This window comes from Ursus americanus, chromosome 4 (genome assembly GCF_024610735.1).
Source record: "Ursus americanus isolate L20-20 chromosome 4, mUrsAme1.1.p, whole genome shotgun sequence".
Taxonomy (NCBI): domain Eukaryota; kingdom Metazoa; phylum Chordata; class Mammalia; order Carnivora; family Ursidae; genus Ursus; species Ursus americanus.
Window position 1 is genome coordinate 22,311,683 of NC_142130.1, and position 27,007 is coordinate 22,338,689.

A 27,007-nucleotide genomic window follows, 5' to 3' on the forward strand; every position below is an offset into this window, starting at 1 on the left:
GCTGTTGTTTCAGACACACCCACAGAAGGAAGGGAAACCATTGTTTTCTTTCCTCATAGTGTCTTCTTAATTGTTTTGTCACAGCCTGGACAGGTGCCCTCCTGCCTTCCCACAGCTTTCCTGCTGCCCATCTTGTAGTTCCTCCTCTGTTATTAGTGACACCACTATAAAGTGAGTGTAGAGAAGAAAAAGGTGAAAACAAAAATTTGGCTTCCAAAGAATCACAGTGGTAAGAGGCCTCCTGAGAGTGGAAAGCTAAAACACCATTTTGGATCGTCTGCTTTTCAGCCAATCCCGATCCCACTGGCAAGGGGAATGGAAAGTTAGCAACAGGTCAACATACACCACACAGAACATTTATATCCATTTATTTGGGAAATTGCTTTACCTGTAAACTCACAACTGGTAAGGCACATTGTAGCAAAATCATGGGGGAAGAGGGAGAGAGACAAATACAAGGATCCTGTGAAGGGCAAAGGGCACATCCTTGCAACAGTGGAGAAAACGCTGGTTTTCCACTTCCCTTCTCCTCCTCCAGAACACAAAAAGCCAGATTTCACAGTCTTCTCCTCACCCCCACTTGTTACCAAGTTTCTTTTAAAGCAACACATCTTTAAAAATGAAGTCCTTGTTGTGTTTTTTGGATCATACCATGTCCCAAAAGCACTGCTTGGGAATTCAGGCTTCCTACAGAACAGGAGCATTCTGAGGAATGCAGGTAGAACAGTGACCCAAGTGAAAGGCTTGGCAAGACTCCTGTCCAAGCCAGATCAAAACCCAGCAGACGACACCCAAGGGCAACAGTTCCGGTAAGAAATGATGAGTTACTCCTGTAGGCCTGGGATCCCAGAGCTGGTCAGTTTAGATGCCAAGGTCCTTGTGTCCCTGGCAGCATTAATCCAGCTGCAACTGGGTTCAACACTGCAGCTACAAGAAGCAATGGCAGCTACAAATCATTAAAGTGTAACACAACGACATAAGCCAAAACCAAGGTTTCCTCTTTGGATTACAAGATAAAAGTATTTCTCAATTACTCTTGACAAATGACAACATGAAAAAAATACAGAGGGTACACTGGCTGATAGCTGAGTGTACCGAATCCATTCTCCTAGCAGGACGATGGAGAGAGGCCCCACACAGAAAGGACAGATCAGAAAATGTACTGATAGTCATTTGGTTCAAGTGAGTCAAGGACCCTGCCCCATCCAAACAGGTAAGAATTTCTCCAGAACATACCCATAACCTAGAGTTTGCTGCATTCATATTTAATAGTCTATCTGCAATCCGCTTAATTATCAGAACATGCAACTAAGAGATCTGACATGTAAGGTAATGTTGATGCATGTGGACACAGAGCATCACAGAGATCAATGTGCAGCTGAGCTGTACGTGCAAGTTCGGGGCAGTCAGCTTGTTTCCCTTGGTTTACGGACGAGGTAGGTCATCAGCAAAAAAGTAGTACAGGACACGCTTCCAGAGACTAACAAGATGAAGGGTAACGTCAGTGATGTGGGTTCACGTCACCATTTACACCAAGAACACCTACGAGGGACTTAACAGGAGAACACCTGTCACAACAGCCTCTACCACCTTGCAAGAGAGGCACTCCGGACGAGGACAGTCAGCATCTCCTAAGGCAGCTCAGGGCTTGGCAAGAGGCAAACACAACAGACCACCTTGAGTTCCCTGTTATTCAATAGACTATAAATAGGATTTTCTAGAAGGCCAACTGTCTCACAGACTGTCATGCTAAGCCAGGAATGGTTTGAGGGATTGATACAATTCCCCTCCCAGAGCACAGAATGTCCTTCATGAAAACACGCACACAATTAAGTGTGTCCAAATCACCTGCTGAGGGTAATTAAAAACAACAAGGGGCTGCAGAAGACCACACCATCACACAAATAAGCAACAGAGTCCAGGGACCAGGCAAACAAAAAACGCAGATCACGTGTCCTTTCTACTATTTAGATGATTAGCCTTGCTTATTTCATTCAAATGCGGGTCCTTCTGGCTAAATTTTTTAATGAGGGTTCCAGGAACTAAGGCCACCAGCGCAATGGCCAAAAGCTTGAAGACCGTTTCCCAGGAGAAGAGAGCATCCAGAGAGGTAAGAGTCGACAGGATAGAGCCTGTCTGCACACAGATAAAATTGTACGGCACCAAACCTGGAAAAAAGGGAAAGAGCCTGTTACTTGGGGCAAAATGAAAAACAGTAATCCTTCAGAAACGTCCCCAGGAATTCACAACTGCGACTCCAGATTTTTTTTTGCCCAACTCCTGACCCCTAAGGACGTTACCTCCTTCCCCTCTCCACTCCTCCTCCTCCTTTCCTCACTTCCCATAAACTGCCTCAACAAAAGACTTGAGATGATTTACAAAAAATACATGCACTACAATAAGATAAAAATTTTTTAATAGGAAACACAAAATGAAGAATAAAAGAAATCCGGGGATACGGTTAGTATGAAAAAGCGTAAGTTTCACCCATTTGCTAGAAGTGTCCCCAAACTGGGTTCTGAGCACCCAACAGCCTAAGTAATGAGAGGCACCAGCATTATGAGATTTATAATATGCATAAGATAAAAACATGTTTCTTAGAAATAGCACTACGTTCGCGTTCCACCCTGTGTCTAAGAGGTCATCAAATCCACTGGATCCCAGAAGCCTGACTCGTGGCCAGACAGGCTGGTTGTATAATAAAATCCCCTGGGGAAGCTATTAAAAACACATCCTTGGGCTCCCCCCAGAGATTCTGGTTACCTGAGCCTGAAGGAAAACCCTGACCCCCGCTCCTGAGACTAGTTGGTTTGGGACACCCTGATAACCCGTTCCTCCCCTACAGCAGACGATGCCTCAAGATCACAGAGCACTCAAGGTCACACAGCTTGTCTGGGAAGGGACTGGAACCGCGGTCTCCAGAGTCTTTTCAAGCCTCCTGCCATCTAGGTAATTACAGGCTGCTGACAGAGGAACGAAGGAACTTTGTCTGAAAGCCAGTATAACCAGAATGAGCTGTAGTCGATTTTGCTTTGATTTAAGATCTCAATTTCTCTCTCAAGCATTCCCTATTAATAGCAGCTGCTCAACCACAGATTTGTTATGTTCGACCTAGAAGCCCTGAGTAGTCAGTCTTTCTCTCCATGCTCTAAAGTAGGTTTAGGAGAGGCAATCCTTGCTTTAGGTTTAAAGAGGGTGGTTTACTTCCAGTGTGGAGAAAACAACAGTCACTGACTTTACAGGCTGTTCGCACATTACCACGCTGATAAAGGTGACCCAAGGCCCAGACTTTGCGAAACACTGCTCTGGTCTCAGCCCCTCTTCTGGCCAGGTGGCCCATGGAGGTCAAAAGGCAAGAAGGAACTTTATCAGTACCAGCTCTTCTCAAGGCAGATCTTAATCAAAACTGGGGTGGGAGCCAGATAGGAAGTCCTCTGCTCTGCTCCTTTCTTCAGCCTCCGCCCTTTCTTCAGCCACACACCCTCACTCCAGCTCCACTTTCCTGCTAGCATTTCCTGGGACCTTGCTAAGGGCCAAATCACTGGTTTTCCACAGATGACGCTTCTAATTCCAGTGCCTAGCACACTGCTGGCCACACAACAGGCACTAAATACGTTGTGGAATGAACAATCCTTACTTTTCCCAAAAGTATTTTTATGGGCTTTCTGTTCAACCCTGAGCAGATTTGAAATCAGGAATAATTACTTGAGGTTGCCAGGCTTGACACTGTTCTTGACAAACCCGGGCTCTCAGAGGCAGGCGCAGGCCCATGTGGCTGGTAACCCAGGGCAGGCCTCCAGCACAATACTGCTGAAGACTCAGACTTACCCCACCAGCTTCTTACCGATCAAAACAGAGAAGAAGAAATGCACAATTGGGATGTTCAGAATCGGAGCTGAGAGGTTCAAGAACCAGTTTGGTGTCATGGGGAAAAGTCTCAAAAACAGTAAGAAAAAAAACAGGCTGTTTCTATTCTCCTCCACCTGTAGCCAGAAAAGACAAGGCCATTAAGAAGCAGAAAGAATCTCTAGATACTGAAAATCTGACAGCACCGAGCACTCTTCTAGATACTTCGCATATTCTGTTCCTGAATCTTCCAACAACCCTCCAGGGTAGAGATTATTTTCCTCATTTTTTTAAATTAAGATCTTATTCATTTATTTGGCAGAGAGTATGAGCACAAGCAGGGGGGATGGCAGAGGGAGAAGGAGGCTCCCCGCTGAGCGGGGAGCCCAACCTGTGCTTGATCCCAGAACCCTGGGACAGGGGCAGACACTTAACCAACTGAGCCACCCTGGCGCCCGTTTTCCTCATTTTTAAAATGGCAGTACCTGAGGCTCGGAGAAGACAGGAACTTGCCCAACGTCACAGAGCTGGTAATGATGAAGCTGGAATTTGATCCCAGGTTTGTGCCTCATGAACACACCAGAAGGAGCCCGAAGAGCTCCAAAGCAGGGTGGAGGAGCACGGTGGCCACTTCCTGCCTGCACACCCCTCAGGGCCCTGACAGGACTCGCAGGGGGCCCGGCACTCAGTTGCGGTCCCTCCCCTTACCTTCCTCTGCAGCAGGGACACTTTATCAGGAAAGTAGGAGACCACCAGCTGTTTGCCAAAAATACTGGAGAGCAGGTAGCAGCACGTGGCGCCCACGGATGTCAGCACACAGCACAGCAGAAGCCCCAGCCAGGGTCCGAACAAAGCACCAGCTAAAATATTCTGCAAAAACAACACAAACCCCTCGGCCGTTAGAATATCTGGTGGCTACCAGTCACCTTGTACTGGAGCCCAGGAGTCATAGGTTCCCTCCTCTTCCAGTGATTTTCCCAACCAAAACCCAACTCCCGTTCTAAAGGCGTGAATGATCGATGATGACAGGGCTGGGAACTGCACCCCTGGCCTTGGTCTCTTCACCTTCCAAAGAGGGATGAGGACGAACACTTCAGAAGGCAGGAGAACATTCTCTGGGACAACATGCCTATACAGCCCCTGGGCCTGCTGCATGGCCTGTGGGAGGTCCTGTGATCACTAGTGCTCCAAGAAGGGAGAAACGCAACTCACACGTTACTGTTACCATTTTAAAGGAACATAACCCATGAACTTTCCTTCAGTAAGACCACACAAGCCATATAAAACATCCTCTTTCTTTGCTTTTTGCCGGAATTCCATCTATGTGGTAGAGAGCACTGGGGGCTCCATGTTGACCAGAGCTCTAGCTGACACTCAAAAAAGTCTTAGATTAACAAAAATGAAAAATGAACGTATACGTCCTAAATAGTTTGGCTGGTAGATGTCACCCTACCAAATATGGGACCCAAGAGAGAAAGTAGAAGGGGAACTTCCAAGTGAGAAGGTGGGGGTCTGATGAGCACCTACTTTGTGGGAAGTGCTTGAATACATGTCTTATTTCATCCTTACTACGACCCTGTGTCATATGCCATCCTTACACCATTCTCCCGGGAAGAGCTCACAGCAGGCAGAGACAGGATTCGGTCCCAGGTAGCATCTGACTCTCTGCCCTGAAGAGGCATCAGCTCAAGAGGGGAGGCAGGGAGGCGCCTAGCTGGCTCAGCTGGTAGAGTCTCTGACTCTTGATCTCAGGGTCATGAGTTTAAGCCCCATGTTGGGCGTGGAGCCTACTTTAGGGAAAAAGAAAAGAAAAAAAAAAAGAGGGAAAGCAGCTATAGGGGCACCCCAAAAAGTCCCTGACTGCAAGCACCACACACCTCCCTGTCTCTCTTGACATGGGCATGTTTTTCTTCCGGTTTCCAACAAAGAGACTGCTTATGGGCATTCAGCCCGAGCCTGGAGTAGAGAAGAGATGCCAAGGTAGGAGACAAAAGCAGGGCGGAAGGAAGCTTTCGGGGTCTCCTGCTCAGTCACTTAGTCATTCAACAAGTGCTGAGGGCCACTGTGTGCCAGGCACCGTCGCCAAGCCAGCTGCTCTCCACACACCGTTCCATTTAATCGTCCACACCACAATGCGCAGGAGTAGTTCCATTTTCCAGATGAGGAATCAGGGTTGGAGAAGTTCAAGGGGTTGCCCGTGGTTACGCAGCTGAGACTCAAACCCACCCCATGCCCTAAAATATACACACATTCACATGAAACGCCTGAAGATGCTACAGGGAGCACGGCAAGGTTCTTCCGGAGAACTTCGGCGGCAACTAAGAGAAGCAGCCCACAGCGAGAGCGTGGGCCCGGGTCTGGCACTGCGGCTCCAAGGGCGGTGGGGGGCGCATGGGAAATCAGAACGTCTGGTCCCCCCCACCCCCTCCCCACGCAGGGAGGTCTCCCCAGCCTGTCCAGCCTAACAGCTCCATCAACAACTTGCATTTGTTCATCAAACATTTGTGAAGGCCCTTCCCCGAGCCGGGCAAAGAAACACAAAGCTGAGAATCAGGAATGGGCTTGGTTCTCAAAGACCTCAAAGACTAGTGGAGAACACGGGTTTTCAAAAAGTAATGGAAAACAGTGCCAAAAGGCAGAACCTTATGGAAGCTCTGAGCAGGAACAGCTGACCCAGCCCGGATTGTGTGTGTGTGTCTCCGGGACAGCGCAGAGCCATCAAGGCCGTGGAAACAAAAGCAGCACACCTGAGAGGAGAGACAGACTCTGGAGCTAGACATGGGTTCAGGCCCCAGCTCTGCCCCTCCTCACCTTGTCACCTCGGACAGTCGCTTCTCACGGCACTGCTTCCTTATGTAAAATGTGACAATGATGCCCACGTGTTAAGGCTGCCAGGAGAGTTAAATAAGGTCAGTAAAGCAACTAGGACAGTGTTGGACCCGGGGGAGGCTTTTGACAGATGGTTGCCACAGTCGTCTTCCTCTGGACTGTGTGATTTGCAGCCTAAGGGCCCCTCTACAAAGACAGAAGGTGGCTTCCTGGCGGGTTCAGAATGAAGGCGGGGCACTGACCAGGAAGCTGGAGCCAGGGATGGCAAAGCCCTGCTTGTAGAGGTAGGCGCTGCAGAAGAGCAGGAACACGTAGGCCTGGTGCTCCTTCCGGTACTCTCGAAGGACCTCGGAGAGCTCCCGCAGCTCCGCCAGGTCTGAGGGGAACCACAGTGACCTGCAGATTTGGAAAAGCACATGGAAACGTGAGTCCAGATCGGCCTAGTACCTAGGAAAGTCACTTGTGTCTTGTTTCCAAAGTAGATTTATAACTGTGCCCATCATCTGGTTTGCTGCAAACACACACATAATGGAAGCCCGGGGTGACGGGTGACCCGATACCACAGAGCAGAGGCAGACGGAAGAGCCCTGGTTTGGGAAGCGAGACGGGGGTAACATCTCAACTCTACCGCTATCCAGCAGTGTGACCTCGGGCTAGTCCCTGGGCCTCGGTTTCCTTATAGGAGAAATGAGTGGTAAGTGCCCGTTTAGTTCAGGTTTTATGATCTATTCTTAAGAGGCAAACGGATTCATTTTCAGGCAAGAACTAAATGTCCTAAATTGCCTTCCCTTCATGGAACACCCCCTCCCCCACAAGCTTCAGGCCAAGGACAACTGAAACTTCACAGTGCTCCTGAGTTGCTAGATAAAATACTGTTTTATCAGTCGCTAACAAGCCAATTAAAGATTCTCTAGGAAAGTATATCTATCCCATACCATAAACATAAGCTTCTTGATAACATGTCAGGCTTGAAACCAACCGTCTCAAAGAGGCTGCATTTTCACCCCTCTCTTTATCTGGCCCTTAGTGCCTTCTGAACCCTGTACAAGGGATACAGTGTAAAGGCTACCTTGCCTCTGACATAACAGTAACCCTTGAATCCATCGATGATCAACTATGAGCAAACCCTCCTAGTTGTCATCGAACAGGTTTCTCTTAGTGTGTCTGACACCCACAGCACAGCCTTCTCAACTAGGGCAGAAGAAAACTGTAACTGAAAAGTTATCCTCATATTCAAATGTCAGTAACATCCTTGCCAACAACGCAAGGCTGTGCCAGGCACACTTCCATAACCTTTATAAACGGATGCAACACTCCCCGGGAATCAGCCCGGCGGTGCTGTCTCCCGCCCCACCCCGTCGGTCAGGAGAAGGCGAAAAGTAGAGACAGCCAGGAGGAGGGGCGGACCTGATCATTAATTCGTGAATAATTTAAAGTGGTCCATGCAACACTTATGAAGACCCAATGCCTGCAAGTCCCAAGGGCAGAACTGATGGAAGTGAAATGGGGCGGGGAGGACGAAGGTGGGAGGCTGCGGGGCCACCCCGGGGCGACGGTCAGCGGCAAATGCGGGCTAGGGCTGGGCCCGTGAAGGCGACGGGCACACGGCTCCCGGCTCCCGCGGAGACGCCACCGCGACGACAGAGGTGCGCGACCCGGCGCCGCCGGGATACGACGCCGCGTTTCCCTCTGCAAATCCCCGCCCTGCGTGCAAAAGCACGGATCGCGCGCCCAAACTGCACACCATGCAGCCGTGGGCCCCGACTCCCATCCACCCCGCCGGCGGTCCCCAGTCCCAGAACCGAACCCCCGCTCCCGACGCCCCCGCTCCCGGCACCAAATCTCCCACTCCCAGACCCCTTCCTCCGACCTGGCTCCCTTCCTCGGACTCGAACCACGGCCCCCAACACGCACCTGCCTCCAGTCTCCTCGCCGGAGCCCAGCGTCCGCCCGCGGGGCAGTCGCGTCGACAGCAAGTACAGAGCGAAGGTGCAGCCGACGAAGACCAGCAGGAGGCCGAGCAGGGGGCGCATCTCGGCGCCCGCTCCCAGACACGCCGAGCCGCAGAGGAACCTGCATGCAGCTCCCTGCCGGGGCTGCGCGCGGCCTACGCCTGCGGAGCGCATTCGTGGACGGACCGGGGCGGGGTCCGCGCCAAGCCCCGCCCCTGGACCAGGCCCCGCCCCTGGAGTGGGCTCCGCGGACTGAACCCGCCTGTCGAGATTCCAGCGGAAACCTGTCTTCCAACAGCTCCGCGGTGCGTCTACCCTCCTTGCGTCTGCGCATCTTTTCCCACGTTTACCTTTGTCTCTTTCTCTGCTTATTTGCAGGCTCTTTGCCAGGCGCTGGGAGATCCGGGTGTGATACACGAGCCCTGCCTCTAACGAGCTTGCAGTCTAGCGCTCAAGACACTCTTGTCCACCCCCAGCTGTGATACCAAGCAACTACAGCCAGTGCTCCACTCAAATGCGGTGGGATGGTCATAGTGACCACAGAAATAAGTACTTTCTATTGAGCGCCTACTATATACCCATTATCCCCAGTCCTCACAACAATCCTTCAAGGTTGGTATTTTTGTCTTTATTTAACAGATGAAAAATCTGAGTCTCAGATTAAGTGACATCTCCCAAAAGAGAGCCCTGATTACTGTTGTCGAGGACCACCTGAGCTAGGACATCTCAAGCTCTTTGTTGGTCTTTGATGGCTCTGGCGGTAGAGTCAGCTATTTTGTTAACCAGTTATGGTAAAATTTCTCATCATAACTTCTGGGTCTGCTGTGCCTGTTCCAAGCCATGAACCTGCGATTCTAAAGTATCAGTTAATTCTAAAGTATCAGTTAAACTGATCTTTGGAATATCCCACAGGAAGGTGGCAGTCTTGGCTGTGGCCACAGTTTTTTATTTTTTATTTTTTTAAGATTCTATTTATGTATTTGAGAGAGAGAGTGAGCAGGGGGAGGGCAGAGGGAAGAGCAGAGGGAGAAGCAGCCTCCCGCTGAGTGGGGAGCCTGACGTGGGTCTCCATTCCAGGACCCTGGGATCATGACCTGAGCGGAAGGCAGACCCTCAATGGACTAAGCCACCCAGGTGCCCCATGGCAGTAACTTTCTATTATTGATAAGGCTCTTTACTTTAAGTGAGTTGTGGGGTAGTGGTATAACCATTTTAAGAAAAATAAGAGGGGTTGTTAGGTATCCTAGAAAACATGCATCACTAAGGCCTCCAACTATTAAGACATTCATAAACCCAAGGCTGGCGATCATATCCACAAATGAAAATGTATCCCCCTGGTGGCCAGAGGACTCCAAATGTAAACAATAGAGTCAAGATTAGAATCCCAGTCAACCTGGGTACAAAACTAGTTGGTCCCACACTGCATGGATTCACGGAGGAGACAGGTTTTGAGTTTACCTTAAAGATAAGCAGGATTTCCACAACAGAGAAAAGAGGGAGAGGGTGAACTGGGGGCCCAAGTAAGACACCAGAGTCCAGTTTCGTGAAGCCTAAACTATATGAGAAATGAGAAGTTGGAGACAAATTGGAAAGCATTAGAAGGCAGGCTCGGGAGCTGGATTTTTCAATATTGTGCATGGTGAGACAGCAACAGAGGTGTTCAAACGAGAATGATTTCGTTCCTGTTTTAGGATGTTTGCTCTGGCAGATGGTTAGAATACGTTCTGAGTTGGTAGTTGCAACTCTCCTAGTAAGAAAGGATGCAGGCTGAGCCAGGACCACAGCAGTGAAGTTGAAGGGAAGAGGATGGACACACGAGGAGGAGCTGAGTTGGGAGGACATATGACTGATTACATGGAGAAGAAGCAGAGAGGACTCCATAATGCCACAAGCCTAGATGACAGAGAGAAAGTATCCTTGTCATATCATTCAAAGCACCTTTTGGGCTAAAAAGGGAGCACCTGTCAGAATTTGAAATGTACTGGGTCCTAGCAATTCCACATCCAGGAATTTAACCTATAGATGCACTCACAGGCAAAGATATATGTTCCAGGGTATTCTCTCAGCTTTGTTTGGTATTAAGAGATTGGGAACAACCTAAATGCCCATCAGCTGGGGACTAGTGAGGTTAATTGTGGTATATTCACAAAAGGAACACTAAGTAACTTCCTTAAAAAGAGGGAGTCAACTCTGTATATCCTGATACAGTGGAGTTGCCACAGACATAGCAGGGATGAACAGCGAACAAACAAGTCACATTGTTAGTGTATACTATGATATATCTATAAAAAGAAAAAGGGATATGCTTTACCTTTTCAAAATACTGAAGTATTTATGAATGAAATGATTCAGTGTCTGGGATTTGCATCAAAATAATGGAATGGGAGTTTAGTGGGTGGGGACAGAAATCAAACAAGATTGGCCATTGAATTGGTAATTGTTGAAGCTGGCTGATGGGCACGTGCAGGAGGATTTTGCACCATTCTATTTCCCTATATATTTGAAATTTTCCATTTAGAAAATGTGGGGAAATGGTCCCAGCCCTCCATTCGTTCAAAGCCTCCATCCCAGCTGAGCACACACCATGGTAGTTCATGTCTTTACAACGCTCTTCCCTCTCTTGGGCCATCTCTGCCTGAAAACTTGCTACTCTTTTATAACCACCCAGGGCAACTGTCACCGCCTCTGAGAAGCCTTCTCCAGCTCCCACAGTCGGAAAGGTTGTTCCGTCTCTGTGCTTGGGGTTCCCTGTGAGGTGTCTGTATTCCTATTATTACAAATACTGTGTCATTACCCGTCTCCCCAGTCAACAGTAAACATTTCTAGAAATGAGATGTCTCATCTATCTTTTGTCTGTCCCAGCCCTTAGGCCTGTGCTTGGCTTATAACAGCATTTAACAAATGTTTGTTAAATTAATGGGTCAGGTCTAGTGAGGAAAGGATTCGTTGTTTGGATGGGTGCATGCTGATTTTGAGAAGTCAGAGGAATACAGGAGGAGAGAAAGTAAATGAAAAACTAACATTATTGCTAACATTATTGAGCCTGTGCCCCAGGAGTGTGTGCTGGGGCAAGGAACAGTAGTGAACAAGAAGGCAAGGCTTCTACTCTCAAGGACTTGACTTTCCCTCTGGTTGGGGCACAGCATGGAGAGTTTTCTCATTTTAGAGGAGAACAGATGCTCTGGGGGAGTAGATATGGCGAAGGTTAGTCTCCAGAGAAGCGAGTATCATGAACCCACTCATGAGTGCACGGTGAGCAGGTGTTCCGAGGAAGGCGCTCTCGAGTGCTGAAGGCCACAGCTCTGACTGCTAACGAAGACGCAAGCCCCTGACTGCCCCTCCTGAGCCCCTGCTCTTCCCTCTGCCCTGCAGTGCGTCTCCACGAGCGGGTGAAAATCCAGAGCTCCAACTGCATTTGGGTCGGAGATCATCCGTTTAGAGAGTCGAAACCAGGGTGGGGGAGAATTTCTGCCAGACCATGAGACTTTGGAAAGGAACAGCGCTGACAGTCTCCGACTACTTAGTACGCTCGACCCCACAGGAAGCATTTTATGTGAATGCATGACTGCCTTGATTCCACGTAACGTCGCTGGAGAAGCAGGGGCTCCTAACGGCCCCACTTCACAGCCCAGGAAAGGGAAGCCTCGGACGAGTGAAGTCGGCGGCGGCCACACACCGGAGCCTCACCTCGTACCCTACGCTACCTTCTTGAGAGGCCCGAGATGAGAAGCCTGGTAAGGACGTCGTGGAACTGAGGGAACAAGATGGCTCCCTCGGGGCTGTCGGTGAGGGGGAGGAGCTCCCCAGGGCCCAGGAAGCCGCTTAGAACAGGAAGCAGGGTGCGGGGCGGCGTCCAGGCGAAAACCCAGCAGGCCGCCGAGGATTGTGGGGTTCCGCCAACCTGTAGGGGTGAGAGACCTTTGACAGAGCTCTTTCGGGAGTGCAGACCTGATCTCCTGCAGGCGCACTGCCCAAGCCACTGCTCGCTGCCTGACCCTCCCCACTGTGCTGATTCCTCCGGCTCAACCGTCTGCTTGGGGAAGAAGGCTTGAACTGTGCGCCTCACTCCCATCCCCCTCCACGCTGATCCGCCTCCCTGACCCAGCACCTGCAGCACGAATTCTAACCAGCTGGAGCACCACCTGGCGTCTACACCAGCCTCTGTTGAGCCCATTTATTTATTACAGCACACGCCCCGGCAGCCTGACGAAGAACAGTAACTCCCGCCCAGGGATGCACGCTGGACCGAGAAGCAGGTAGGTGCCGGGGGCTCAGGGAGGTGGGAGGGAAGAAAAGGCGAGAGGTTCCAGTGAGAGTGGATTAGCCAGGCGCTCACCGAGGCTTTGTCCATAGCACTGAAGCTCCTTTATTGGCTGGATCGGATCTGCACAAAGCAATTGAAAGGAGTAGCTCGAGAACCACAGGATTTAGCTTCCCGACCCCATTCGAGCCATGACGGATTGGAACAGGATGGACACCTTCCCCAAGAGGAGGACCTAAGTGCTGCTTCCGCTCCCCGGATTTTGGAATTGGGCCACCTAGTGATTGAATAGCTGGGGACACGGTGGTACCAATGATCCCAGTGGTCCACAGCTGCCCTGTGAGGGAGCCAAGCCGAGTCAGAGAGACTCAAGGTACAGCACGGGGTCAATAAAGGCCCGTGAACTCTTTTGCTAAAGGCTGGGGGCTGCCCCATCCCTGCCCTTCCTGAAGGCTGATGATTGAGCTCTTGGGTTTCCACAAATCCTCTCTCTAGTAAAATTTGCATTAGTATGAGTAGATTTCTGTTACTGGCATTCAGAGTCCTCTTGGCTAAGCTAGGGTTTTGCAGGATTGAGAGTATGGGGCAGAGGTCCAAGGATGAGAGGTTCCAAATTTAGGGTTTGGGAATTAACACAGTTAAGTGTGTTGATGTCTAAATCCAAATGGAGGTGACTCCCTCAAGTCGTAAAGATGAATCCACTCCATTCTGTTCAGCAGACATTTATCGAGTACTTGCTCTGTGCCTCACACTGCGCTGCTAGGGCAACAAATAAGCCCCAGCTGCTCTTGCCGTGCTCACAGTCTCAGGGGGGGTACAGACACAGAAATGCAGTACAATGCGGCATAATAAAAGCAGTGATGATGTGCAGAGTCAGTGGCAGAAGGCTGTTGTGCAAAGCAAGGAGGGACTTTGAACCACAGCTGAGTCATCCAGGAATGCTGGAGGGTCCTGGAGGGTTTTAGCCAATGCTAAAATGGGGAAGTGGAGGAGAGCAAAATTTCCTTGCCTTCAGGGCTGGTGGTTTTGCTGAAGAATGGTGTCAATACCATCTGGAAAGTTCTAAAGAGGAGTGAAAAAAGGGCCAACCTCTCTCTTTTCCCCGGGGAGCCTGGGACATGGATAGTGGCTTTCTAGAGAGAATGGAAACAATAATAAAGAAGTGCTGGGAAAGAAGGCTAAGGCAGAGAAGGGTGTGGCCTCCATGGAAATGGGCAATGGCTGGGAGTGGAGGGAGCTCTTACAACTGAACGTGGTTCCATAGGGCTCAGAAGATCATGATGGGTGTTCATTCAATATGTCCTGAGCACAGACTACGTTGTAGGCACCACATCAGGCTCCTGGGCCCTGCCTTGCAGAGCAGTCTAACGGAGCAGACAGACATTAATCAAATAATCACACAAATAAATGTAAGGGGGGAAGGCTCAGTAGGAGATCATTGATGAAGATGGGAAGGAAGTGGGTAGACTGCAATTTAACTGCATCTTGGATTTGGGATTCAGATAGACTCTGACAAAGGGGAGGGAGGAGAGGCAAGGATAGCAAGAAGTGGGAAGTTCAGGGGCCTTCGGAGAACCTGTGAAGGGAGTGGCCACACCTGCCTTCACCTCTCTGAATCACTGTCACGTGAGACTCATTGAAATTCATCTCCAGCCAGTGAACAAACTTCCTTCCTTCCTTTACTCATTCATTCAGCCGTTTGTCCACCCATCCACCCATTCCCCAGGGAGCCAGGTACCGTGCTAGGAGACACTACAGAAGCAGCTGAGAGAGACCTCCTGGTGCAAGGAATTCATAGATGATAGCAATGCTATTCCAACATTTTCTTGCTGTTTTGGTCCCTGCCTACCAGGTGAGGGAAAGAGGACAGAGAAATGGCTGTGCTAATCAAAATATGGGACCAGAGGTGCCTGGGTAACTCAGTCAGTTAAGTGTCTGCCTTTGGCTCGGCTCATAATCCCGGGGTCCTGGGATTGAGCCCCACGTCGGACTCCCTGCTCAGCGGGGAGCCTGCCTCTCCCTTTGCCTCTGCTCCTTCTCTCAGCTTGTGCTCTCTCTCTCTTGCTCTCTCTCAAATAAATAAATGAAATATTAAAAAAAAAATACAGGGCCAGTAAAACTCTAAAAAGAAATCAGGGCCTCTCGGCACCCTGATCTCTCTGTGCACAGTTGCTAGAGAAATGTGGGAAGAGGAACGAAGAGTGAGAAGATATCCAAGTGGGCAGGAGCATCTCTGAGCCTCATTCCTTCCCAGGTTCAGGCTCTGCGTGAGGCATACAGAAATCTGTACAAGATGTGCCACACAGGCACGTATTTACACAGTCCTACAGTTTATCAAATAAAGATCCCATTTCTTTTTAAAGGGCTGTTCTCACGGAAGGCAGTAGTCACCTGGATGAGGAGGAGGTTATGGGCCTGTGACACTCTGGAATCTCAGGAACCTTCCTGCAGTGGCCACAGCTGCAGCATGGGTGGTACCACCCCTTTGGCTCTGTGCCTGCACTGGGCCTCTGGCCCCAGGGAAGGTCCTCCCTTGGTCCTCCAGGGCCTCTTGGCTTAGCTGCTGTTGTCACTCCAGATTCACTGAGCGTACCTACTCCTGGGGCAGCCTAAGAATTTTCCAAACTGGAGCACACCGGTGTATGCTTGGAATCCAACTTAGCAACTTAGCATCTTGCCAAAAGGTTAGTGTCCATGACCTCCAACAGGTGGATGGTAGATAGCGTATGTTCATTTTGCACCTATGTGTTCTCTAAATTTCCTTCCAATAACCATGGACTGTATCAGTAACAAGGAAAAATGAACATTTCTGAAGGATTGCTCAAAATGAGGGCTGCCTGGAAAGTGACCCTTCTTCACCTTATATGAAAAGCAAGCTTTTTCTCTCTTGCCTCTCGCCCCATCCACGGTCACTGTGAGTGAGCCTGTCCTACCACTTCATCTACCTTTCTTCCCTCATCTGCTTACTGTCTAGTCCCAGTCCCTACACACCCCGCGCTGTCCCTCTGTCCCCACTGCCTCCACCCACCAACCCACTGTAGAGAAGGCGAGGTGTGGCTTTCCTGCCTCCCCAGAGTGAACAGCTCGAGAGAGAGAGTCTTTTGTTGAGGAGGAAAAGCTCTCTTATTGCATATTAGACCAGCCATATCAAAATAAATACAAGCATATTCACATCTATCAAACCACTCACGGATGTGGCACCCATGGGATTTCAAAGAACCCTTCACAGACTTGCCCCCCAACCCACATGATAACCCTGTGAGGTAGGTCAGGCTCCATTCCTTTCTCCGTGCAAGGGCCTGGAGGAGTTTGGCACAGGGAATGCGGGGTCGAATCCGCAGCGAGGTCTCCAGCCAGTCCTTCCCTTCCAGATGCTTAACTGGCCACCACGCTGAGCAGAGCTGCCTGAGTGACTGGCAGCAGAGCTGACAGGCCGGGACAAATGAGGCCCCAGGACGCACCCAGACAAGGCGCTGGGCTGTTGGGAGCCTGGCTATTTCTGACTTGCCCTACTTCGGGGCTCCCTTCCCAGGACCGTTCTATAATCCAAGGTCGTGTGACATTTTGCAATGTGACATCCATGGGACGCTGCTGGAAAAACACCCTGCTTATTCATACTGGTTTGTGCCTTGAGGAAAAGGTTGAGGTGACACTTTCAAAAAGCCTACAGTTGTAGGTTTCTTGATGTTACTGGTGCCCGTGTGTCCCAGCAACCATTACATCAGCAGCTTGGGGCACAGGATAGGCTGGAAGACCGTCTCGATGTTTTCCATCAGTACAAGATCATACCGACACAACTGGGGCCTGCAAACACGAGACAGAATATCCTTGTCAATCAAGCAGTAAACGTAGCCCGTTCTAGAAAAAGAAATCATGTTATGTCCTTAGGATCTAATATTGTGGAGCAATCATTTCTAACATGATAGGAAAATGCTTACAGTAAATAAGCAGAGCAACAGCAGCAGCAGTAAGAAAGCAGGGTGTAAGACGTTCTCTGCCACCTAACTTCATCAGGTTTGTTGTGCGTTTTTTAAAAAATATTTATTTATTTTCGTCTAGGTTTAAAGCAATAGTAGGAGGTTAGAAAGAAAGAACCCAAAGCCTGAACAGTTGTTGCCTCTGAATAATGACATGATGGGTGATATCGTTCTGCTTCTTAACACCTTCGTACTTTCCAGATTTTATAAAATCACCATGTATTCCTTTGATGATCAGGAAAAGAAAGTATTAAGGAGTCCCATCGTTTTAAGACGCAATGACTGTCCTCTTAGAAGAAACCTGTATTATTAAATGTTTTAGGGCACCCTAAACCTTTAGGAGAAAGGAATTCGTAAGCATAAATTACTGACTGCTCACAGCATTGTCCACCTGTGTCTTGTGCAGAGATGGACGCTGGGACTGTATGTGGAGTGGCATTCATCACAAAGCGGCCATGCCAGCACAGCTTGGCTCTTTCTCCCCCTGTTTGACTCTGTCCCCGCCGTACACACACACACACAGTTGCTTATTTTTTCTGAACCAATTGAGAATAGGCTGCTTACGCCTTAATACTTCAATGTGTATTTCCTAAGGACAAGGACATTCTCTGTGCAGTTACCAAATTCAACATCGAGATAGTACTTTCATACTGTATCAATGCAATAAAATATTCCAGTTATTCTGTACCTTGTTTTACATAAGGCTCTGTGTTTGCCAAATTATATGAGGCTCTTTTCCACAACAAAAAAAACTTGCAAGGAGTATGGGTGGAGTGATTAAGGAAGAATTATATAAGCATGTAACATTATTTCTTTGGATTATTGGGCCATTTATCGTTGTGTCTACCAGTAAAATTTTCTTGAATTATGGGGCTACTGGCTTTTATCAAGTCTATTTTTGGAAAACCCCTCCCCTCCTTCATTTTAATCGATGGAGTCCTATTAAAACATCAGACCAAGCAGACTGGACAGGAACTGATTACGTCTTTGGAAAACAAAGGCTTGTCCAACCCTGCCAATGGCTTACCTCTCTGGATGGGCAAGTGACCTTAACTTCATGCGGAGAACCCTGAGCTTGTACCTGGGGCCTATTACAGATCCCGTAGAGAACACCAAGGAAATGGTCGCCACTTTATCCAAGTCTTGATTAAATCTTGCAAGCAGACTTACTTGGTGGTATTTCTGAAATACTGCAGGCTCACTGGAAGGAAGAAATAATATTTTTAAGTGGATATAGATTGCTAAAGAAAGAAAACAGTTCTGAAGCCTACAAATCACTCATAAGCAGGTAGCCACTTGACCCCAAAGTTCTGCTGGATTCCAAAGGACTGTGTAAGTGAAGCTTCTGGCCCCAGGAATAATGAAATACTGTGGCACAAGAGAGGTCTGCCCACCTGCCATATACCAGGTAGCATCCTCGTCTCGTGACACGTCTCCATTCCCCCAAAAGGTTCTTCAAGATGAGTATTCTTCATTTTACAGACAAGGAAATAGAAGCTTAGAGAGCTTAAACTCGCCTAGGTCACAGGGTTTCTCTGCCCCCGTGCAGAGATTCAAACTCACTTCTGAGTTCAAAGTTACAGTCTTTCCATGAAACTGCATTGCTCGATGTGTATGTATATTTTTAGCTCAGCTAGCTACTCATTGAGAAGTGGTGCTTCAGCATTTATTTTTTTCAGTCCTGCCTCTCAAATAAGATAGCTAAATCCCAGGTTCCGATACTTTTCCCCAAGTATGCGATGTTCCCTATGGTTGGAATCTCACATTGAACCTCCCACTGGGGAGGTTCAGCTGGGTCAATGTCCCTCTGGGGAGCTGGAGGAGGAGGCCCTGGAGACCCACCCTGGGCAGAAATGGGAGGCTTGCTCTAGAAGTGAATCCTTAATTTGGAGGTGGGAATTGGGTGGTAAGGGGGTGTGTGTCACCCCAGCCTCACTAGAATCATGTGTATGTCCTGTGGAGAACAAACGTGCCACACATAAAGCTAATCTGAAAGGTACCCAGATTTCAGTTTCTAAATACCGTCCTCACTAAAAGGAATGGGGCTTCCAGGAGAATGCTGGTTCCAGGGCCAGGTCAGGGAGAGTGCAAAGCAAGCCTGCAACAACCTGTGTACCAAAAAGTGAGGAAGTGCTCAAACAATGGTGGGAGATGTTCCAAAGAATCTAGAATCACTTCACACTCATCGGGATGGCTACTACTAAAAAAACCCCCAAAAAACAAACAAACAAACAAACAAAACACCTAAAAATAAGAAGTATTAACAAGGATATGGAGAAATTGGAACCCTCGTGCACTGTTGCTAAGAATGTAAGGTGGTACAACCACAATGGCAAAGGGTCTGGGGTCTCTTTGAAGAAGGAAAAATAGAATTACTCATGATCCAGCAATTCTACTTCTGGGTAGATGCTCAAAAGAATTGAAAGCAAGGTCTCAAAAAGATATTTGCACACCCGTGTTCATAGCAGCATCATTCATAAGAGACGAGGTGCAGGCAACCCACCTGTCCGTCAGTGGCTGAATGGATAAACACTGTGTGATATCTACATCCAATGGAACATTATTCAGCTATAAAAAGGAAGGAAATTCTGCCATATGCTACAGCATGGATAAACCTTGAGGACATTATGCTAAATGAGATAAGCCAATCACAAAAAGATAAATATTGTTGGACTCCATTTACATAAGGTATCTAGAGTAATCAAATTCATAGAAACAGGTAGTAGGATGGTGGTTACCGGAGGCTGGAAGGAGAAGAAAAAGGAAGCTGTTGATCAGTGGGCACAGAGTTTCAGTTTGCAAGATGAAAAGGTTGTGGATATTTATTGCACAACAATGTGAATGTTCTGAACACCACTGAGCTGTATACGTATAAATGATTAAGATAATAAATTTTACATTATGTGTTTTCATCACAGTCAAAAATGCGTTTAAAAAAAGAGCACAGACCCAGTTTGAAGAGACTTCACTGGCCAGATTTGAGACAATTTAAATATCAAAATAAATAAATAATGGTAGTCACTGACTATAAGTCCCCATTAACAAAATAAAAACCCACAAGTCCATACTGATATAACCAACTAAAGGAATAACTAAATGGGGAGAAGAGAAAGCTTTTCCTAAATGACGAATTAGAAAAATCACCATTTGGCAAGCAACCACCGTAGTAACAATTCAACCACAAAACATCCGAAGTAGTGGGTAAAAGTTTGAGGAGTAATGGAACATTCACATGGTCTCGAAGTACCTCCCCGCAACATACTTATTAATACAAAGGAAACACAGTCACTTGATAGTGAAGAAACTTGGCATAAACCTCCTTAATGGACTGATTCACGTTCGTGGAATAAAGCAGCGCTGCAGGCCTGCTGATACGCTGAGCCAAGCATAGCATCGCTTCTGCGCTGCTCCTGCCAGACACGCGTGATCTGAATGGAATCACGAGGAAGCATCAGACAAAACCAAACTGAAGACATTCTGAAAATAACTGACCTGTAAGTGTCAAAGTCAAGAAAGTCAAGGAAAGATGGAAGGTTCCCAGTGAGGACTGAAGAGACAGGATAACCGACTGCAGCCAGTGACCCTGAATTGGATCCCTCTCCAGGAGCAGCTGTGGAACTACGAGCGTGCGGGGACTTCAGGAGACAGTGATGCCACCTGCAGATGGCAAAACCCAACGTGGGCAGACGGAAGGCAGGAGAGGGAAGAACTTTCCTGGAGCTGAGAAGCCTGTCTACGAGTACAGGTGGAACCCACTCTTCCACCCGGAGGGATGTCTGGAGATACTCGGGGAGGCACTACCCCAAGGGATTGGGTTCATACCCAAATAAATGGAGTGAGAGCCAGTGAGCTACGGGTTATGACCCCTAATAGGAGCCAGATGTTTGTTTCTGGTAGGATGGTGCACTGAACAGCCTGAAAACAACTCCTAGTGATGGACACAATTAAAACAAAAACAAAACTAAAAACCTTTTAAATGGCACCAAACGAAGGGGAAAGTAAAGAATACTGAGAGGCCTAAAAAATATGTGAAGGCAGAAATACTGAAATCACATCACCTTTTGTTGGCCTTTTTTGAACGTTAGTGATGGGTTTTCTTTTTCATGGCCCTGCAGTGCAGTAGGACGGGGAACAGAGGCACTCAAGGAGGGGAACTGAGTGGGAGACTCCGGGAAGGGGTGAACTAAAAATGAATTCTAAGTGAACAACCCTCCTACTGCCTCAGGGGGCTGAAACAATATCAAAATCCCGGCCGCCTTTTTTTCCCCTCCAGAAACTGACAAACTAATTTAAAGCCATATAGAAATTCAAGAAACCCAGAAGAGTCAAACAACTTTGAAAAGGACCAAACTTGGGGCGCCTGGGTGGCTCAGTCAATTATGCATCTCTTGATTTCCGCCCAGGTTCAGGGTCCTGAGATCAAGCCCTGCACTGGGCTCCATGTCTGTCGTGGAGCCTGCTTAGGATTCTCTCTCTCCCTCTGCGCACCAACCCCCTGCCCAGCATGCACTCTTTCTAAATAAAAAAGAAAGGAAAAAGACCAAACTTGGGGGATTCATACTTCCTGATTTCAGAATTTGCTGGAAAGCTTCAGTAATGCTATAGCGAGCTACGTGACAATGTGGTACTCGCAGTAGAATAAATATATAGATCAATGGAAGAGAACTGGGTCTAGAAATAAACCCTTCCATTGACTGTCAATTGATTTAGGCAAGGGTGTCAAGACATTCACAGAGAAAGAATAGGTTTTTCAATAAAGAGTGCTGTGACAACTGGCTATCCGCAGGCAAAGGAATGAAGTCGGACCCCCTACCTCATTTTATATGCAAAAATGAACTCAAAAGGGGTCAAAGACATAAGATGTGAGACCTAAAATGATAAAGGACTCAGGTCCAGAGAATATACGGAACTCTTGCAACTCAGCATAAAATAACCCAATTTTAAAGTGAGTGAGGCACACAAAACCCTGTACCCAGATGTTTACAGCAGCTTTGTTCAGAATTATCAAGAGTTGGAAGTAGCCAAGATGTCTTTCAGTAGAAGGATGGGATAAACTGTGATGCACCCAGACCACGGCATAGTATTCCGTGCTAAAAGGAAACGAGCTAGCGAGTTATGAAAAAACATCAAGAAAACTTACATCCTATTCCCAAGTGAAAGATGCCACTCTGGAAAGGTTACATACTATATGACTCTGACTACATGACATTCTGGAAAAGGCAAAACTGTGGAGACAGTAAAAAGACCAGTGGTTGCCAAAGGTTAGAAGGAAGAGATGGACAGAATAGGCAGAGCACAGAGGACTTTTTGGGTTATACAGGATCTACTCCACGATCCTATAATGGTAGAGATGTGTTCTTATATGTTTGTCCAAACCCATAGAATGTACAACACCAACAGTGAACCCTCATGTAAACTATGGACTTCGGGTGATGATAATATGTCAGTCGGAACAGGTGGACCACACTATTATCAGATTTTGATAGTCAGGGAGGCTGTGTGTATAGGGCCAAGAGGGTATTTGGGAAATCTCTGTACTTCCTGCTCAATTTTGGGGATATAAAACTGCTCTGAAAAGTGAAGTCTATTGAAAAGGGAAAAAATGAGTAAAGGACCTGAATAGACATTTCTCAAAAAAACATATAGAAATGGCCAGTAAGCACATGAAAGACGCTCAAAGTTATTAATCATTTGGGAATTGCAGTCAAAACCATAATGAGATGCAACAGAATGCCCACTAGAGTGGCTACACTGAGGAAGACAGACATGCCTGTGACATATACACAACATGTGATACACACACCCAAAGGAGTATTACTCAGCCTTTATAAAACAAGAGAAATCCTGTCACATGCTATAACACGGATGAAGCTTGCTATTATGCTAGGTGAAATAAGCCAACCACAAAAAGATGAATATTGTGTGATTCCACTTATATGAGGTAGCTAAAGTAGTCAAATTCATAGAAACAGTAGAATGGTGCTTGCTGTGGGCTAGGGGACAGGGGAAATGGGAGCTGTTATTGAATGAGTACAGAGTTTCAGTTTTGCAAGATGAAAAAGTTCTGAGGTCTGTTTCACAACAGTGTGAATATACTTAACACTACTAAACTCAGAATGATTAAGCTGGTAAATTTTATGTTTTGTGTTTTTTTAATCACAATGAAAAAGAAAAAAATTTAAACAGATATTAACTGTTGGCAAGGATGTGGAGAGATTAGAACTCTTACACATGGCTGGTAGGAATGTAAAATGGTGCAACTGCTTTGGAAAACAGTTTGGCAGCTCCTGAAAATGTGAAATACATAGTTATCCTATGACCCAGCAATTCCACGCCTAGGTATATACCCAAGAGAAATGAAAAACATATGTCTACACAGACACTTGTACACATATGTTCACAGCGGCATTACTCGTACGTAATAGCCAGAAAAGTGGAAACAACCCAAATGTCCATCAACTGACAAAAGGATAAATAAAATGTGGTATGTGTGAAGAGTGGTTGTGAGTGGGAGTGGGCTGGACCCATAACGCAGAGGTCAGTGGATCGAAATAAAATGGAGTCTATCCATACCATGGAATATTTGGCCATAAAAAATGAAGTACTGATACATGCTATAGAATCTTGAAAACATGCTAAGCAAAAAAAAACCCCAGGCACAAAAAGGCCACATACTGTATGATTTCATTTATGTGACACACCCAGAATATGTAAATCTAGAGAGATAGAAAGCAGATGAGTGGTTGACCAGGAGGAAGGAGGAACAAGGAATTACTAATAGGTATGGGTTGTTTTTTGAGTTTTTAGGGTGTTTTTTTTTTTTTAAGATTATTTATTTATTTATTTGACAGAATAAGCAGGGGGATCAGCAGAAGGTGGGGCGGGGGAGGAAGCGGGCTGTCTGCTGAGCAGGGAGCCCGATGCAGGGCTCGATCCCAGGACCCCGGGATCATGACCCGAGCTGAAGGCAGACGCTTAACCGACTGAGCCACCCAGGTGCCCCTGAGGTTGATTTTTGAGATGATAAAAATGTTCTGGAATTAGATGGTACTAATGTTTGTATATTTTGTGAATATACTAAAAACCACTGAAATGTAAACTTTAAAAGGGTGAATTTTATGGTATGTGAATTGTATCTTAATTTTTTAAAAAGGTTTAAAAATAAAAAGAGAAATACCTCCAAGACGTGGATACAGGGAGAGACACCAGGCAGATAATATCCTTGAATGTGACTCCATTTATACCCACAGTCTGGTAAGACTAAATAAACTCAGGGCACATTCTCTGATATTATCTTTCTTTTCTTAAATTGTAAAAAACACTACTGAAAACTAAGTTTACCTTGCAAAAAAGAGAAAAGTAGACATAATATCACCATGTGATAGAACAACCATTTCCTTTTTTTCCCGTATATTCTCTGACTGGGGATGACTTTTTCACAAACATGACTAAACTAAGAATGACTAAACATGAATAAAATAGAGATGTTAAGGTCTCTATCTTAATCAAGAAAAAACCTTCACATTTAGAAAGTCCTAGCTGGGAGAAATTTACTACATAAAATTAAAATTTCTAAGACATGTAAAGCCAATATGTAACCAGTTATTGGCATGAATAACCAAATTTTGTTAAGTGAGCACTTCTCATTATAGAACTGCACAATTTCCCCTGCTGTTTCTTAGAATCTCCAGATGAGGTCTCTTCCCGGCTTCCTTACTGAAGAGCACAGCCCATAAACTGCGTGAAGCTGGTTATTCAAGATGTGCCCCCTAGCCGTGCCCTCCCTGAAAATGCAGCTCCACTGGGTTTGGGGATATTCGCATTGAAGGGAGTGTGGTATTGGCCAATCACTTGGTCTCTCTGAGCCTCCGTTTCTTTATATACAAATTACAGAGAGTAATACCACCTCACAGGGTTTTAGTGTGACCTGCATTAGCCAGCGTGTGTAATGTGCCTAGTTCAATAAACAAAGGCTGTTATTATTATGATCCAAGGATGCATTAAAAAAAAAAAGTCACCTCCAGACCACCAACACACACCTTTTCTATTCATCTACAAGGTGAGTGAACCCCCAGGCGACTGCCAGTTTCAGATGACATTCCAATTGGTTCTCTGTGAGTGAAGCCAACAGACAGCCCAAGTGCCTGGTAGGTAACAGGACTCCCAAAAAGTGTTTCCTAGTAAATGAATAAAATGAGCCTCGAATTTCTTTGCTTAAAGGTTTTTTTAGTTATTTTCCCCCTTTCTCCTGATTATAAAATTAGTGGATGAGAACCATTAACTATTTGTAAACTATATATATACAACATCATATAAAAGTAAAAGAGAAAGTAAAAAGAAGCTGAAGAAGGAGAAAAGTAAAGAGAACTGAAAAAAGCACTCATATTCCTACCACCTAAGGGACAATCTAACATATTAGGCATATTTCTTTTTCATTTTTCTGGCCTTGGCTGACTAATTTTATACTTTCTTTAATTTGATATCCTGCATTTTTCACTTAGCACATTAAGAGCATTTCATTTAATGTTTCATAAATTAATGTATAAATAATATTTTATGAGATATTTAATTAACCACTAGGTTAATTAAACATCATTAGGGTGTTTCCAATTTTCTGTTGCAAATCACATTTTCTGAGCTTCAGAAACATACATATGTATGTTTATATTTATGTATATTATGAGCTCACAAAAAAATTGAAATGTGTGTGGGGATGGATGCCTTTAGGTGTGGGATTGTTGGGATGGGGCAAGTATTTGCACTTTTATGTTACATATTTTATGCTATATATTTCTTTTTTTTTTTTAATTTATTTGTCAGAGAGAGATGGAGAGAAAGAGCACAAGCAGGGGGAACGGCAGACAGAGGGAGAAGCAGACTCCCTGCTGAGCTGGGAGCCTGATGCGGGACTTGATCCCAGGACCCTGGGATCATGAACCTGAGCCAAAGGCAGATGCTTAACTGACTGAGCCACCCAGGTGTCCCTTTATGATATATATTTCTTTACTGTTTAAATCCTTTACAGCAAGCAAGGATAACTTTTGTAATTAAATGTTTTAAAAAAAGGAAGCAGGAGAAGGAGGGAGGGAAGAGTGAGAGAGGGAGAAAGGAAGGAAGGGAGAGAAGAAAGAAGGGAGAGAAGGGGGGGAAGGAAAGGAGGAAGGGAAGAAGAAAAGAAAGTAAATCTCTGTACCAATTTCATTTGTAAAGAGCCTGGAAGATCAAAGACCACAAGCAATCGCTCCCTTATACCTTCTGTAGAACAAAGACAAGTACAAACCTGTAAATAAGAAAGTGGGTATATTTGGGATTTAATTTCTGTGCACAAAAAGGGAGAGCGCAAACTTCAAACTATCCCAGCCCAACTTACTGATTGATTTTGGATTCTGTGATGTTTCCAGCTTTGTCTCTCAATTTGATTGTAATGGACCCTCTTCTTATATTCTTGTTCCAAGTTATAATGTCCACAAAGTAATGATACACTGCAAAACAAGGAGAGAGCACAGTAAGAGAGGGACACTCTCAACTGCTTCCCTGAAGGTCACTTCCTAAAAACCCAACCTCCCTCATAACTTGAGTCTCTTGTTCTCTTCCTCCCTAGTTTCTCTGCAGAGATCCAGGGCTGAATTTTCTAATATTCCTTTCCATTCTTTTTGGTAAAGATGGCCTGGGTGATGGCACAATTCAGTGGTCTCCAGCTGTCACGTTTAGGCATCACAGTTGGACTGGTGTTCCCACTTTATTGACTGAGGTGTCATGGCCAACCGCTGAGTATGATTGGTTCACTGCAATCCCTGCCCTTTTAGAATAAGCCAACCAGGTGGCCATGTAGAGACCCTCCAGAGCTGACAAGGTCTTCCATAATCTGGGTAACGTCCAGCAGCCGCCCTCATGCCTTCCCCAGTCATGCCGCATCACCTGCACTGCCAGGCTGTCTCTTGTTCCTGGGCCTTCTCCCCACTTGGACACTCTGACTTTGCCCCCTTTGCCAGCTCATCCTTCAGGTTTCGGCTTAATGTCATTTCCTCCAGGAGGCCTTCACTGACCCTTAGACTAAGTCAGGTTTCCCTCTTAGAATTCTTATCATGCTCTGGTATTCTCCCGTCATTAGTCAGCACACTTACCTATATTTACAAAATGCA

General features: G+C 46.6%; 2 protein-coding genes and 1 long non-coding RNA gene across 5 annotated transcripts in view; 1 reads left to right on the forward strand and 2 right to left on the reverse strand.

The window, feature by feature from the left end:
• Positions 1 to 351: 351 nt before the first annotated feature.
• Positions 352 to 8,837, reverse strand: TMEM41A (transmembrane protein 41A). Of its 3 annotated transcripts, XM_045776637.2 has the most exons (5): positions 8,590 to 8,811; positions 6,918 to 7,071; positions 4,555 to 4,716; positions 3,845 to 3,983; positions 352 to 2,168 (listed from the first exon to the last, which is right to left on the reverse strand). In XM_045776637.2, the coding sequence occupies exons 1-5, from the start codon at positions 8,799 to 8,801 to the stop codon at positions 1,948 to 1,950; spliced, it is 888 nt and encodes a 295-aa protein (XP_045632593.1). In that variant the 5' UTR covers positions 8,802 to 8,811; the 3' UTR covers positions 352 to 1,947. The 3 variants fall into 3 exon arrangements, with proteins under 3 accessions (XP_045632593.1, XP_045632595.1, XP_045632594.1); XM_045776639.2 differs by lacking the exon at positions 3,845 to 3,983 and having other exon boundaries at positions 2,035 to 2,168; positions 4,332 to 4,716; positions 8,590 to 8,837; XM_045776638.2 differs by lacking the exon at positions 352 to 2,168 and having other exon boundaries at positions 3,846 to 3,983; positions 4,332 to 4,716; positions 8,590 to 8,836.
• On the forward strand, positions 8,751 to 13,403 carry LOC123778947 (uncharacterized). The gene is made up of 3 exons (XR_006776039.2): positions 8,751 to 9,239; positions 12,000 to 12,883; positions 12,981 to 13,403. It is a non-coding gene; the product is annotated as an uncharacterized LOC123778947 (long non-coding RNA).
• Positions 13,404 to 13,476: 73 nt separating this feature from the next.
• LIPH (lipase H) overlaps positions 13,477 to 27,007 on the reverse strand; it is a 45,077-nt gene continuing 31,546 nt past the window's right edge. The window contains exons 8-10 of the mRNA XM_045776687.2: positions 26,236 to 26,347; positions 17,893 to 18,066; positions 13,477 to 16,692 (exon numbers count right to left, since the gene is read on the reverse strand). Of these exons, the coding sequence (XP_045632643.2) occupies positions 16,605 to 16,692; positions 17,893 to 18,066; positions 26,236 to 26,347 (374 nt within the window). The 3' untranslated portion in view covers positions 13,477 to 16,604. The remainder of the gene's footprint in view (positions 16,693 to 17,892; positions 18,067 to 26,235; positions 26,348 to 27,007) is intronic.